The sequence below is a fragment of the Pygocentrus nattereri genome, chromosome 5 (genome assembly GCF_015220715.1).
Source record: "Pygocentrus nattereri isolate fPygNat1 chromosome 5, fPygNat1.pri, whole genome shotgun sequence".
Lineage (NCBI taxonomy): Eukaryota > Metazoa > Chordata > Actinopteri > Characiformes > Serrasalmidae > Pygocentrus > Pygocentrus nattereri.
In genome coordinates, this window is record NC_051215.1 from 46,923,396 (window position 1) to 46,940,134 (window position 16,739).

General features: G+C 40.9%; 1 protein-coding gene across 2 annotated transcripts in view; it reads left to right on the forward strand.

Annotated features, from left to right (window-relative positions):
- Positions 1-379: 379 nt before the first annotated feature.
- The window catches only part of cabp2a (calcium binding protein 2a), a 33,138-nt gene continuing 16,778 nt past the window's right edge, over positions 380-16,739 (forward strand). The window contains exons 1-2 of one of the 2 annotated variants that reach the window (XM_017710156.2): positions 380-456; positions 1,148-1,333. In XM_017710156.2, coding sequence (XP_017565645.1) covers positions 385-456; positions 1,148-1,333 — 258 coding nt within the window. In that variant the 5' untranslated portion in view covers positions 380-384. Of the gene's footprint in view, positions 457-1,147; positions 1,334-14,760; positions 15,270-16,263; positions 16,483-16,739 lie in introns of those variants that run through there. The other variant, XM_017710155.2, reaches the window with a different exon arrangement.

A 16,739-nucleotide genomic window follows, 5' to 3' on the forward strand; every position in this document is an offset into this window, starting at 1 on the left:
TTTAAGGAAAGCAGCGTTTTTGTGCAGAATTTCCTGGAACACCCCCCTGAATAAAATTAATTAAGGAATTAAGGAATGCTGATCCACTGAGAGAAGAAAGAGTGAATGAGAAAGAGAGAGAGGGAGAGACAGAGAGGATAAAGAGAGTGGGAGGGAGGATAGATACAGAGTGAATGAGTGAGAGATAAAGCGAATGACTGATGAAAAGAGAAAGAGGAGGGGCAAGTGATCCAGGAGATACAGATGCTTTCGGGAGCTATTTTCTGAGGCAGAATGTGAAAGAGAGAGATAGATAGAGAGAGAGAGAGAGAGAGAGAGAGAGATAAAAGGAGAGGATAGAGATAACAGGACTGCAGCAGGGTGGACAGAGAGATATTAATGCCCATGTCAGTAATCTCAATGGAAGCAGGCAGCATGGACACGATCGAGGTCCCACAGGATAAGATTGTGAAAAAGGTGAGCGCCCTTTTATTCTGTATGCCTGCCTCTGCAGTTTTTAATATTAGATTGTTTTTATTTGTTAAATTAAAAAGTTTATTCTACCTGTAGCTTTAGATTTAGACTTCAGATTATGAAGCAATCTGTGATTCTGGAGCAACACTGTGGTTACTCATCCAGAAAGGAAGGAACTGAAGGTGTGTTGATGCCCTACGTATCTCAGGTTCCTGTGTTGTTTCTGAACAACTGAAATAAAAAATGCTGATATATGGATTGCAATACCAATAAAGAGTTTTTCCAGAGTAATATAGCATCTAAAATTTACTATCAGATTAAATATGCATTGAAATTATGTAATCTCTCTAATGCGGTTGTAACCACAGCATAAACAAGTTATAATGACAGGTAGTTCATGAGTGATTGTGCTCTTACTGGATAAAAAGAGAATGTGTCTTAATGCATTTATTAACACAAGTAAGTAAAATGTGCCTTTTTTCCCATTTGACTAAGACTTAAGTCTTTATCCTTAAAACCCTTTGTTCAGGCAGGCCTCTTTTCCATTTATAACGGAATATAAATGAACTTAAAACTGGGTTTGAGTGCATGGATGCCTACCTGTATGACCTGTATGACCATCATCTTCAGACTATCATTGCATGAGGTTTTTGTAAAACATATTTTCTCTTATTTCATCTCAATCTTCATGTAGGGATCAATCAAAAAGAAGATTGAGAAGCTGAGGAGATGGAGCACCTCTTCTGGTGGGAGCTTTAAACGTCCCCCCAAAGAGAAGACCCTTAGTCTAAGACAGCCCACTGAGACAGAAGAAGATTCAGGGGAGGGTGAAAGGGTGCGCAGAAAACTCAGACCCATGGTGGCATCTGTTTTTGGACAGGTAGGAATGAAAACAGCATTTTTCTCTCTCATCTGCTGAACGAAGTGATGCATTTCATTTTTGTTGAATTAGATCAAATTTATTGTCCATAAAGGAAATTAATAACCCTGCATTCAGAACAATACCCATTAAAGTAAAGCCCTATGAATACATGCTGCCGAAAAATTTAAAAAAAATTAACAGGCACACGTCTGTGAGCACGCAACGATATTACTTCAACACAATTATACCAAAAGTAAGTCAACTGAAAGACATTCGTGTTACATTTTGTTCTTGTGAGAACAATGTTGACATTTGAGTTTTGTCATTTAATGCTGCACTTTTATTTTATTATTTATTTTATTTACCAATGTAAAAATACAGAATCCAAGTTCAGCATGTTTCTAACCGACTTCAGCCCATGATGGCATTAGATTTGTATTATTTAGTCAGGTATCAGTAAAATGACTCTGTCAGTGAACTTGGTTTGGGCTGTGCTGTGGTGAACTGTGCTTATAATTTTCTATGCATGTTTGCCCATTTTCACCTAATCTGACCAAAGCTAGCAGGCCTCCCTCCTGCTGCATTTCAAACACATCACTCTGGAAGTGTAAAGGCTTCACGTATGTTCTTGTACGCACATAAAACCTGCAGTTCTCCTTTGATTTTGCAGTGGTAAAGAGTGAGAGTATGTTATTCTTCCCTGTAAACCAGAACCAGACATTTTTATACGTACGACACAAGTCATAGCTGGGATTCAGGCCTAAATTGTACCTGAAGGACCTCCTCATATCATTATCAGGGTGTCAAATGCCTTTTTGAAAACTCACGGTATGCTATGGTACACATCACTAACATAAACTCTGATGCGTTGTCTTAGTCTAGAGTGATTCTTTTAGAATGTGCTTCGTTTTCAGTTGTGAAGATGTAGGCCATGTAAAATGATAGCGCAGGGTTAACAGATGCTGAGGCACATAGTGCGGACAGATCGCCAACTTTCTGCAGAGTCAATTGCTACAGACCTCCAAACTTCATGTGGCCTTCAGATTAGCTCAAGAGCAGCGCATAGAGAGCTTCATGCAAAGCGTCGAACGCAGTGGTGTAAAGCGCCACCACTGGACTCTAGAGCAGTGAAGATGTGTTCTCTGGAGTGACCAATCACGCTTCTCCGTCTGACAATCCGATGGACGAGTCTGGGTTTGGTGGTTGCCAGAAGAACGGTACTTGTCTGATTGCATTGTGCCAAGTGTAAAGTTTGGTGGAGGGGGGATCATAGTGTGGGGTTGTTTTTCAGGAGTTGGGCTCGGCCCCTTATTTACAGAACTCTTAATGCTTCAGCACCAAGAGATTTAGGACAATTTCATGCTCCCAACTTTGTGGGAACAGTTTGGGGACGGCCCCTTCCTGTTCCAACATGACTGCATACCAGTGCACAAAGCGGGTCTATAAAGACATGGATGAGCCAGTTTGGTGTAAAAGAACTTGACTGGCCTGCAGAGTTCTGACCTCAACCCGATAGAACACCTTTGGGATGAATCAGAGTGGAGACTGTGAGCCAGGCCTTCTCGTCCAACACCAGTGTCTGACCTCACAAATGCACTTCTGGTAGAACGGTCAAAAATTCCCATAAACACAAGTTTAAACCTTGTGGAAAGCCTTCCCAGAAGGGTGGCTCGACATCATATTAAACCCTATGGATTAAAAATGGGATCTCATTCAATTTCATATGCGTGTGAAGGCAGACGAGCAAATACTTTTGACAATATATTGTGTATTACAGCCACCAACAGCTTGATTAAAATAACATATGCTTAAATTCTGTTACTCATATACATAATTCAATAAACTAAAAACATGAAAAAAGCAAAAAAGAAAATTTTACAGTACAAAAAATGGCTTTAATGGTGCATAATGAGAAAAGAAAATGTCCATGCTGTCAAAATTTGCAGATATTGTTGCTGTGGAAATACAAGAAGATAACCAAAAGCACCCAAACCTGTTCAATACCGTAAAAAAATCCATGTTACATTTTACCCTGTGTTAAACTGCATAGAAAAGCATCAATAGAATGTAAAGTTTAAAAATACATCAGCGTTTCTAGCAGCTCAGTGTTGTAGAGGATCCAGGTGATATTATCAACTAGAACCCGAGACTTCACCCACTGTCAAGGCTGCAGTGTGCTCACATGCTGAGGGTGAGCTGCTAATGAAGATTAAGTAGTGAATACATACACATGCACCCACACAAACAAACACTCACACAGTCATTCAAAATCCAAGCCACAAATGGGTCAAACGAGGGAAAGAAAACAACTCCTGCAAGAAGACAGTAATGACTCATTACCTTCATAATGGTACAAAATAGCAGGCTGAAATGCACACGTAGCTGCTGCAGAAATCCCCTGGAGCTTCAGTGTACAATAACTTTACTATTGTATTGTAATCTTGTTTTAGGTGGAGGCCAAAGCATTGGCGGTTCCACATTGCAAGCGCAACTTAAACTGTTTGCTCAGCAAATTCTTATGTTGTGACTTACAAAACCAAACAGTTCGGCATGCAAGAATGAACAATGATGCCTTTTATTCTTCAAGGTTTCTTTCACCATAATGTTTCGTTTCTTTATTGCAACCAGCAGCTTCATTTTATTTTCATATTATTTGGCTGTTTGGTCTCATCCTTCTGCACTGGAGAGTGGACAAGTGTGTGTGGGCACATGCGTGGGTTTGTGTGTCTGGGCTTAAGTGCACAAATGATTTTGTTGTCCTCAGAGGCTCTAACCTTTCATGATTACAGACAGCATTAATCACACCCAGAGCAGGCTGACAGTGTTATGAATGTAATCAAACACTCTCACACTGAGGAAATAGCGTAGAAGGCTGGCTGTGGTATTCGAATCCGTAATTATAGGCCCTGTCAGTGTCTCTTCGTGATATCCAGCTTTGCACAATCGCAATCCTGAAGTGCAATCAACGCATTGTGATGTCTAGAATACAGTATGTGCTTTTTTCATTAAGCTGAGTGACTGGAGGGACAGGATAAGCCCTCCTGATTTATTATTTTTTTATTATTATAATTCATTTTACATATAAAGCAAAACTAGCTGAATATTACGGTATCAACTGTATAGTTTTAAAAACAATTAGACTTCACAATTTTTACATTTTTAGGTCCATGCCTATCGAAATGTATCCAAACATTTGGAAACTCATGTGTACAAACCACTGCAAATACATAATGGACACCTGACCAACACACCTTGCCTTTACACATCATGGGCAATTAATATAGAGTTGCTAATGTTTGCAGATGTTACAACCTTCACTCTTCTGAGAAGGTTTTTGTATGTGTGTGAGGGAATTTGTTCACATTCAATCAAAAGAGCATTTACGCAAGTCAGGCACCGATGTTAGACTGTGATGAGGCAGGGGCTTGCAGGTAAAAGTAGAACGAGAGGCTTCACTGATGAAAACACAATCCAAAATCGAAGTAAATAAACAAGCATAGGTCAGATCCAAAAAGGCCAAAAAACACAAACATACAGGCAAACAATCCAAAAAAGGGTCAGGCAAAAAGTCAGAACCAGAATAACAAAACAGAAATGACTGCTCAGAAGCTCCATAGACATAAGTAATACCTCACAAAGAGCCTGTCCTACAAGCCCGGGCTTTATACTAAACTAATCAGTGAACTGCAGGTGGACATGATCAGTATTCTGGAGAGCTAGAGCGCTGATTGGAGCATGAGAGTAAGGCAGAAGTCATGTGATCTGGGAGATGGAGTCCAAAGAGACCACAGAACTGAAGGGAGTTGTGACACAGACGACAAGGTCTGGCTCGCAATTGATGTTCCAGTTTATCCAAAAAGTGCTCAGTGGGGTTGAGGTCAGGGCTCTGAGCAGGCCACATTTCCATAGTTTGGTTCCTCCACACCAAACTGGTCCAACCATGTCTTATGGACCTTATTTTGTGCATTGTGGCACAGTCATGCTAGAAAGGAAAAGGCCTTCACACCGAACGAAAGAAAAATCTGCCTGGTGATAAAGCCAATACACTTGAATGAAACAGGATGAGAAAAGAGCAATTCACTTCCGGTAGCGTTAAATTTAGGTGAACTTTAAACTGCAAACCTAGGAAACAAGAGGGCAAGCTGTGGCATCTTCTTTCTGAAAAATTCTGAATGGAGGAACTTACTTCTGTCAACACAACTTTGCTTTTCACTTACAGTTGCAAAATTCAAGCTATACATTCCCTCCCAAATCACATCATGTCAGTACCACCATTCACTTGAATTCAGAGTGACAGTGGCTTTAGGTTTGTGTGTGCCTGCTAGGCCATGGAACCACATTTATTGAAGATCCCAACGCACAGTTATTGCACTCATGTTGCTTCCAGAGGCAGTTTGGAACACTGTGGTCAGTAAGGTACAGTGGTGGACGAAGTACACAAATGTACTTGAGTTAAAGTAGAGATACCCAAGGTAAAATATTACAAAAAACTTGTTTTAAAAGCAGGTTAACAAATTAGTTTTCTGCTCCTATATTGATCTGAAGGTCTCTGTTCATTAAGTTAAGTGATATTTTTTAAATCCCACAAACGGGGAAATTCCACCTCCGCATTTAACCCATCCGTGATGTAAAACACCACATACACACACACTAGGGGGCAGTGAGCACACTTGCCTGGAGCGGTGGGCAGTCCTACGCACGGCACCAGGGGAGCAATTGGGGGTTTGGTGTCTTGCTCAAGGATACCTCAGTCATGGACTGTCAGCACTGCAGATCGACAACCTTCTGGTCACAGGGCCAGTTCCCTAACCTCCAGCCCACGACTGCCCCCTTCATAAACATAAACTAGCAAAAACAAATTTACTATAAAATGAAGTGTATACATTCAGAAAAAAGACACGTCATTCACAGCTGAATATTTTTATATTCTAGCCTATTTACACAAAATTAGGTTAGTTCCATCATTTATGTTGAACAGACACTCCCTGAACTGTGTGCATTGGGTAGGTATGTCCAACAGGTCAAAACAAGCTCAAAACAAAGTGCACGCTGTGCCCTGATTGGTGTCTTTTTGCTTCACACTCCTTTTGTTTTGACATGTTACGTTTTTATACACACATTAACCAAAAGGAACGACAGATTTCGCAAAATGTAGCGGAGTAAAAAGTCAGATATTTGACTTTGAAATGTAGTGGAGTGAAAGTAAAATGTCGCCCAAAATGAAAATACTTCAGTAAACTACAGATACGAAAAACCTACAGTAAGTACAGTAACAAATTACCTTTGATGGTACATTTACATTGCTTGTACCTTGATGAACAAACACGTACCTTCCCAGTGCTTTTCTTCTGACAATATATGAAGACTGCATGGCTATGTGGTTGACTTTGTACACCTGTTAGCAATAAGTGTGGCTAAAACACCTGGACTTAATAATTAGAGATTGTCCACCTACTTTTGGCCATTTAGCACATGTGAATGCTTGTAATGATGTGTTGATTTATCTTGCAGCATTTTTCAACTTCTCTACTCAGTCCCAGGAAGGTGTTGATAGATGACTGTCTGGTAGTGTCATTTTCCTGTCACGTCTCGGCCAGGCCACAACCGTGTTCATATGCAAGCTTTCACAAAGAACTGAAGATGTTATCAGGAAAGTAGCATGATAAATCAAAGATTCATAGGGGTGATATGCAGAGCAGCTTCTAGAACTGAACTTCAAAGGTGTGGAAAAACATCCTTACAGATATCTTTGAACAGCTGACAGTAAGTCTACTGAAAAGAATGGAAGCTATAATAAAAGTTTAATGTTTAGTTATTGATGTTTCTGTGTAATTCTCTGTTAAATATATGTTTTGGCAGTTTGCCAATAATGATAAAGATTATAAATAATAAAAAAATGGTCATTTTGACGGGAAATTGATGAGCAGAAGGGTGGTCTCTGCCTGTTGCACAGCACTGTATGCTGTAATCTCTTATGCAATTTCTCTTGGTGTGCGCTTTTCAGTGCGTGAGTGATAATAGGTATAATAATAATAAGTATATGGCACAGTATTTCACACAGCTTTAGTGACCACAGAGCCGAGGTATTTGGTTCTGGCACTGGATTTACCTGCTTAAACACTTGATTCAGCTCATCTGTACTGGACACCAGCCTTCCTGGAACATAACTAAATATCCCTGCCATAGAGTATCCAGCATCAATTTCAGTGAGCCCAGGAAATGCGTTCATTTGAGCAACGAATGTGAGTCGTTCACTGTTTTTTGAAACATTACTAAATCAGCGCTGCAGATGGAGACAACGAAACACTGAGAAAAAGAGAGGGCGGAAGGATAGAAATGAATGAGGGATGAGCGAAAGAGGAGAGGCAGAGATTGATTGAGAAGCAGCGGAGGATTATCTGGGTGAGATTAACGACTCAGAGGTAAAACGATCCCATTAGAAACCAGTTCTCTCCCAGGAATTCTACAAAACTGAACCTCAACAACTTCCAAATCACTGTGAGCATGTAAGCTTGCTTCAGCCCGGGTTAAGGTTATAGACGCGGTGTTAATGGGGTTCGTTTCCTACAAGCAGATTAAAGGAATGCTCATTCATCTAGTCACAATGTCAACATGCTTCAAACTGTGATCGTATTAACTGTTGGTCACACTGAATCTCATTGTTCGTGTTGGTTTCTCTTTCAGCTCATACTGGGAGGGTTCAGAAAGTATAGAAATGGTCCCAGCTGAAAGCTCAGAAAGTGAAAACTTGCCCCTGCTGATCCCAGCTCTCCTTCTGAAATCAGGGGTATAAATTAGGAGTTAGAGCCCCCCCCCCCCCCCCCGTCCCAATGCTGCATTAACAGCCTCTGCTCTTCTGAGGAGGCTTTACACTAGATGTTTGAACATTGCTGTGATGATTTGACTGTATTCAGCCACAAGAATATCAGTGAGATCAGGTACTGATGAAGGATGATGAGTTCTAGATCACAAACAGCACCCCACCTCAATTTGCAAAATACCCCGTGGTATTCAGGGGGTCCCATGTTGGTTAGGCGCTGGCTGATTGCTAACTGACTTGCCTTACCGGCACTGATGTTAGCCTTAATATCAAGACAAGTTTGGTCTAACAGCTCCTCTTTTCCGGTTTTGTAACATGGTCATCCACAGACGAGACCTTACATGTCTGGTCTTTTTTCTTTGGTTTTAAAAATGAGGAAAAAATTTCCACCAATCACTTAAGAAATGAGGCAAGTTTTCAAATACACTATGGCATGTTGTCATTTTTTCAGAGATATCCTGGCTTCTGGAATCTATCCTTGTTAGAGTTTGTAGGCTATAAAGGACTCACTAGGTGAGCCAGTTTGCTGTAGCGCCCCCCCCTGAGGCAGACCAGTACTGCATCTGTAGTTAGTTAAGAATACCAAAAATAGGTCGACCTTGCTGTTCTGTGGATTAAGCAAGCTAAACAGTGACCTTTCCTTGAATGTGAATCTGTGCGTCTATTTTACAATAATAAACAGCATAACACCGTGCGCCACCGAACCCGAGAGTGCAGTTTCCCTGCTTCACAGCTCAATGCTGGGGGACTTTAAATCCATCTATTGGGCACATTGACCTTAAGTTCATCTGTGGTTGCTCTAGAATGTCCCAATCTAATAACAGTGTTTTTCAATGGAGATTACACAACTGAACACCTGTATCAACAAGAGATATAAGTATACTTTTAAAGACATATAATAACCCTTAAAATGAATATGAATGTTGTCTTAGAGTCTCATTCTGGCCTGTTCTTTTCCCTGGGTGTGTGGATCTATCACTCAGAACGTCACATTTGGTTTTGATCTAATTTACTTTGCAATGACTGTGGAAAGGTGTTTGCATTCCATGTATAAATTACAGCTTCTGTAATTTGTGTGGTGCTCTTCAGTCTTGTGAATGTACTGAAAGACCTATAGACAGATTACTGCAGATAACAAGACGGTTTCACAAGCTCACGGTACAGAACAGATGTACAGGAAAGAATGACCCATCTGATTACAGCTAAAGCACGAGGTCTGTGGCTGACACTGAGAACGTGAGATAGAGGGCTTGTTTGTTAGACACAGTCATCTCTCTTCTCTCTTCTCTTTCTCTCTCTCTCTCTCTCTCTCTCTCTCTCTCTCTCGCTCTTTTCTCTCCCTCTTTATCTCTCTCTCTCTCTCTCTCTATCTCTTCTCTCTCTCGCTCTTTTCTCTCCCTCTTTATCTCTCTCTCTCTTTCTCTCTCTCACTCTCTTTTCTCTCTCTCTTTTCTCTCTCTCTCTCTTTTCTCTCCCTCTTTCTCTCTCTCTCTCTCTCTCTCTCTTTCTCTCTCTCTGTTTTCTCTCTCTCTTTTCTCTCCCTCTCTCTCTCTCTTCTCTCTCTTTTCTCTCCCTCTCTCTCTTCTCTCTCTTGCTGTCTTTTCTCTCCCTCTTTCTCTCTCTCTCTCTCTCTCTTCTCTCCCTCTTTCTCTCTCTCTCTCTCTCTCTTTCTCTCTCTCACTCTCTTTTCTCTCTCTCTTTTCTCTCTCTCTTTTCTCTCTCTCTCTTTCTCTGTCTCTCTTTTCTCTCCCTCTTTCTCTCTCTCTCTCTTTCTCTCTCTCACTCTCTTTTCTCTCTCTATTTTCTCTCTCTCTTTTCTCTCCCTCTCTCTCTTCTCGCTCTCTTTTCTCTCCTCCTCTCTTCTCTCTCTCTCTTCTTTCTCTCTCTCTCTTTTCTCTCCTCTTTCTCTCTTTCTTTATCTCTCTCTCTCTTTCTCTCTCTCACTCTCTTTTCTCTCTCTCTCTCTCGCTCTCTTCTCTCTCTTTACTCTCTCTCTCTCTCACACTTTTCTCTCTCTCTCTCTCTCTCTCTCTCTCTCTTTTCTCTCTCTCTCTTTTCTCTCCCTCTCTCTCTCTCTCTCTCTCTCTCTTTTCTCTCTCTCTCTCTTTTCTCTCTCTCTCTCCCTCACTCTCTCTCTCTCTCTTTTCTCTCTCTCTCTCTCTCTCTCTCTCTCTCTCTCTCTCTCTCCCTGTCTCTCTCACCTTCCAGTTTATACCTTTTGCTTCTGCCTCTCTATTTTCCTCTCTCCCTTCACTCATTTGGTGTTGGCCCTAATCCACTAACAGACCACCCGTGCATAGAGGACGACCCAAATCCCAGAGAATTACACACACATACACACAGACTAACACATATAAGCACAAATGTACATGAGGCATTAGTAACAACATGAAATGCTCTAAATTTTACAGTTAGTCGGATAGGCGCCAGATTCTTCTAACCATTGCCCCATTCACTGAGCAGGTTTAAACATCAGTCAGGTGGGCCACAACATTTTCTCATAGATCCACTGCTCAATGCAATGCAATATGCCAGATGCAGTATACCAGACTGACACATTATTTATGTAATATTGCTTTCAATCATGTGCATGCATGTTAATGCATATAGTGTCAGTATGTATGTGAGGGGGGGTGGGTAACTGCGTATGGGTGCTTTCGGGATTAACCCCTGGTGACCGACGTGTAATGTTAAAGTGGAGATTATTGGACTGATGATAAAAACCTGTGCTAAAGAAGTGCAAGCTTCGCGTCAGCATGGATTACACAGTGACCGTGGGAGAGGGTGAGTGTGTGCGAGTGTGTGGGTGTGACAGTTGTTGTGAACAAAGCTGCTGACGGAGATTTGCAGATACAGATCTTTTCTACCAAATTAGTTGCAACACAACAAGAAAAAAAAAGATAGAAAAAAACAACAACAATATTACGATTCATTTAAAGTGTTAATTGAGATAAAAAATCAGCTCAATATATACACAATCATCACTTATAGCAGGCATGTCAAACTGGGACCTTCAAGGCCAAAGTGGTGCAGAGATCAGCGTTTACCCTCTTCTAGCTGTGAATTTAGTTTATAAAGGCCTTCTTGCTAATTAGCTGATGAGCTGAATCGGGTGTGTTTAATGAGGCAGTGTTTTTTTGTATATTTTACATTTTTTTTAAAGATCTTTTTCATTTCTTTTAAAGTGGAAGGATTTAGGTTTATTATTAGTTTATTTTTTAAATTCAAAAGTGCTTTATTCGAAATGTACCATCCTCACAGAAATTTGCATTAAACAAGTATAAATATGATTTATGATAATAATTAAAAAAAAAGAAAAAAAAAAGGTTTTGTCCTAAAACCTGTTTTTTAAAAGACATTCATGGCATAGAGGTACATGTGGGGTGTCATGAGGCAAAATAATTCACTAAGAATTTTTTTTGTTGATGTTGCTGTGTTTTTGTTTGTTCATTTGTTTTGCTTTTATTTACTACCAACATTGCATCTAAACATTGCATCTAAACTTAGAAGACACATGTATGTTCACTGGTCATTTTGGATGTCTCTATTTTCAACGCTCTATGTCACATCAAACCACGCCAAATGACTTTGTTTGCATCTCAAAGATTGAACTACATGAGCATTTTAAATGATCAGAGGAGTTTCCCTTTAATTTTTCAGAATATGGAAACTATCAGGCTGACTTTCTCATGCCCTCATGCCATGACTTGCTCTCAGCGCACACTGTAAATCTAAATGAGACGTTTGGGTTGAGTTTGGTTTGGCCTGGGTTAAAACTGTGTGTGTGTGTGTGTGTGTGTGTGTGTGTGTGTGTGTGTGTGGTGGGATGTTCATGATTATCAATGAGTTACAGACTGTTTTAAGGTTTGCTTTTTTGTATCCTTGTCTACCGTCTACAAGGCAGCATTTGTGGCCCCTGAGCTGCAGGTTTGGGTTTAGACTCCCACCTGGTGGTTAAATGAATGCACTACAGCATGTATTTGTCCTTCAGTCATTACGGGTGACATGCGCCCCTTACTGGTTTCATGTATTTCAAGCAATCTTACTGCTGTTATTATGTGTTTCAGTGTAAAATTTAGGAAGTGCAGACACGTGTTTTCCTATTCATGAATTGCGATGCACGATATCAATATTTGTTTATCAGTGAGGAATTTTTGTTTAATTCACTACATGTGTTTCTATGGTCTTCTAGCAGGTGTATGTGTTGTGTGAATGATCTGACATTTAGGTATCTACAGCTGGTCTGTGGGTGATTAAAGCTCAAACTTTACCTGACTGTATGTAAGAGCTTGTACACATCCCCATTTTCATTGTGAAAACCCTCATTTTAGGCCATCTCAATTGCTTGTTTTGCTGCTTTGCCTGGTTTTTTTTTAACAAAAGTTGAATATTTTTTTTTAAATGAATAATTTAAATTTATTTCCTTAAGCCTTTGCTGCTGGTGTTGCCATATGACAACAAAGACTTTCTTTTATTTTGCTTAAATGCAATATAAAAGTCATTTTATATTGTAGTTATAGTTTCTTTTTAATTAGAAATGTATTTTAATTGAACTAAAACCAGTTTAGATGGTATGGATTTTATGTAAAATTATAAAAATAATTGTTGCCATACAGCAACAGTATGTGATAATAATAGTGCAATCTGCATCATCATCATCATCATCATCATCATCATCATCATCATCATCACTTTTATTCATATAGCTCCTTTTTCATGTTCAAGGATGCTTTACAATCGAAAACAACAAAATACATAATTGACAATGAATAAAACAACACACACACAACTGAGAATGAGTGCTGTGTCGGTGCTGCACTGTCCTGTCTGTTTACTGTGTCTAATGTCTGTTTAATTTATCGTATTTATTGTTTCTAGCTTCATTTTTTGTTTGCACACCATGTCTGCACGTTCCCACTTTGTACTTTTGTTCCTTGTTGCCCCGTGATGTTCCTGGAGGAACGTAATTTCTCTCCACTGTGTACTTGTACATAGATGGAATGACAATAAAGCCTCTTGACCTTGACCATGATATAGAGAGGAAAGAGTCCTCAGCTGCAAGGCAAAGTCTCTCTCAGCAACTATGGTGCATCACAAAGGTGGCCTTGAAGGCCGTAAACATCCTTTGCCAGAGAGGGGTAGCATTTTTCTGCAGCTGAACCCCATCAGTGCATACATTGGAGGTAAATGAATACACTGCCATTTAATACTCTGGACACTGCCATTTGCCCCACAGTTTTATGTTGACGAATGAATCAAAATAATTATTTTTATAACTTTCTGTACTCTAAATAAATAAATAAATAAACTGATGTTTATCCACATGTTATTTACATACTTGGAAAATGAGTGTGGCTATGTCCAGTGGCAGTGTTTTGGTGTAGTCCTATTGTATGCACTTCAATTCCATAGCCACAAGCTGTTGCCTTAAGGTGACAAATTAAGCTTCAATATGAAAAATCATGAAAACATTTTTAGTTTTCCAACATATTTTAGAATTCATGCAGTGACGTGTAATTCTATGGCTAGAAGCAGTGAAAGGGGATTCCGACATCCATATGCCAAGCACTGTTTTTTGAGCATCTCTTTCCTGTCTCAGAAAACAGAATGATTATCACTAACACCAGAGGGCTTTATTCCACTGTTTGAAAGAACAGAGTGTCTGTTTCACGAGTTGCACCGACAGTTTTCAGAGTCTAGTTCAGAGAAATGTGTTCAAGCTTTTGGAAAATCTAATTCTTGCAAGTAATCCTAACATGCAGTTTTCATAAGGCTAAAGAATACAGACTAAAACACACACTCGGATTCAGGCAATATCAGGAAATCTGGAGGGATTAAATGGTATTATTGCTGGCTGGTGACTCAGTAATATGCTAATACTTTTATCTGGACCAGGGAACTCATCTCCCTGCCTCACAAGGGAGGAGGAAAAGGGAAACAAATCAGACTTGCCAAATCTTTCTTTGCACCTGCTCCAACCCTCTTTAAGGACCGTTCAGCTTAATCTCGATGACAAGTGTTGACATTCATGGTTCAGGCCACTGCTTTTGCTTGTGACTCAGCTACATGTCCCGCTGAAATGGTTCTGATCTCATAGCGACGGTGACTGAACAATTGTACTGAGGTGCTGCTGAGATGTGTAGCAGCCCCTGTCCCTCAAAGTTTCCAGCGTCGTATTTTTTTTTTTTGGTCATCTAAATTTCTTACCGTGTGTCTTTTGTGAGGAAATCTGTTTTACAAACATTATCCATCATTTCTCATTATTAATCTGTTCCATGCTTCTCTTTCTCTGATCTCCTCTTCTTTCCTGCATTTTGTTCTCTCTGGGTCATTCTCTGATGTTCCTCGTTCCACCCGCTGCCTGTCCATCAGTTCTCTCTCTCTCTGTTTACCTTGGTGCCACTGCGTTCCTGTCATCAGCACCAACCTCATTTCACTCTCTGTGTAATCTGAAATGTTTGGGATTAAAAAGGCCTCCAGTGGCCCCTAATTCCCTTATCCCCCGCCTTCCTCCCACTCTCTCTTTCTCTCAGTAGTCCCCTCCCCTCTCCCTCTCTCTCTGTCTCTTTCTTTCAGACCCCTCCCTATGTCTGCTCCTCTCTCTCTTCACTCCAATCTCATCCCTGTCACTGTCACATCAGTCGTCTGTAGTCCTGTACAGGGAGAGACGGGATATTAGTATAGTAGTCATCAAGAAGTCAGCAGGAAACTTTTTGGTGTACGAAGCAATAGGCAAGAAGATGGAGACGAAGAATATGGACATCAGATTCAAGACAAGAGTTCTGAGATTAGATTCCCAAAATGGATCCCACCGCTGACACCACGGGAGAGATACTCTTGCGGGATAGAATTTATGGTCTTCATTACCAGCTACACTCTCATCATCATCTTCGTTATTGGTAGTGTGAATATCATTACTCTGCAGGGACCACTTAGGCAGGTTGACTGCCTAATGTGAGATATCGCACTGCAAGCGGACTGAAGTTGGTAATAGCCCATCACAGGAAGCAAGAGAGAGTAAGGGGAGAGCCAGGGAGGGTAGGGAGAGGCACAAAAACAGGAGAAAACAGTGAGAGGTAAAGCAAAAAACAGGGAATGGGAGCCAAGCCATCCAAAAGAAACAGTATGAAGAAGGTAAGCCCCACCTGTTTCTAAATAGCTGAAATAAAGCAAGAAGTTAAATTATAATTATAAAGTAAATGCAAAGGATTATTTAAACCTGTTAAGCCTGGCAAAAAATTTGAAAAGTACTTTGAGAGTCAATTGATGTTGGCCATCAGCATGTAGTGAACGTTTTGAATGTTCAGTGTGAAAAGTGGTGAGTCAGTAATTACTAATGTGCTTGGCTGTAAACTACAAAATCCCTTCTCACCTTCAACCTGCACAGCTGGCTAATATCATTATGCTCATTATTGTTATTGCAAATATGATCAACCCTAAGCTCAGTGTTTAAACACAGAGTGATTGCTGAATGAATGGCTCCAGGCTTAATGCTGAGTGGCTAAATGCATACAAGGGAAGGGAATAGAATGGTGGGATATCTGGGACTGGGAGAGTGAGGTAACTTTGATTGAGGAAATAGGATGACTGGGATGGTGAAGTAACTGGGATTGGGGAATAAATGGGATTGGGACAGTGTTACAACCAAGACTGGGATGGTTGGGGTAACTGGGACAGGGAAAGTAGGATATATGGGACTGTAATGGTAGCATAACTGAGACTGTGAGGGACTGAAATGCCAAGGTACAGTGGCAAGACCAGGACTAACATAGTGGGAAAACTGTAACTGGGATGATGGGGAAACTAGGAGAGGGATGGTAGGGTAAAATGCCCCCCCCCCCCCCCACTTTTGGGACTGATCCTGTGAAGTAATTAGACCTGGAATGGTGGGGTAAATGGGGCTAGGATAGTGGGATGAGTGGGACTTAGGTGACTAGGATGGTGAGGTACAAAGGATTGTGGGGTATCTAGGACTGTAACTAGGACTGAGACTGTGGAGGATTAAAAGGGACTGTTTTTGTAAATTAACTAGGACTGGGATGGTGGAAAGAGTGGAATGGTGAGTTAACTGGCACTGGGATGGTGGTGTAAATAGGGCAGCAGGTTAACTGTGTGGTTCCTCCTGAAGGGCACGCCGGCCCTGGAGAGCGACACACCCCCACTAGCAGCGGCAATGCTGGGGACAGTGCAGGGCGCAGGTGCTGAGGATGAGGAGGATGAAGATTCGGGGAGTGAGAGGGAGTTTGATGAGCCACTATGTGCTCTGGTTCAGAACTGCTCCATGCTGCACAACATCGTGGGCCCTGCCTGCATCTTCCTCCGACATGGCCTTGCTCAGGCCCAGCTCGTATGTGCCTACACATGCGCACACACAGAATGTAGTCTTGTCTTTGTCTTGGCTCTTTCTTTCCACTGAGTGTGGTGTGGCTGTATCTAATTACTGCTGTGCTACACCAAACCCTAACCTTGACATCAGGAGCCAAATGAAATGTTTCAGCTCTCTTAACTATTTTAACAAAAACACATCTAGTAGATTGTGTTATAAACCTATTCATCACTCTATCTTTCCTTAACCATTTACAGTCATCCCATCACTACCATCAG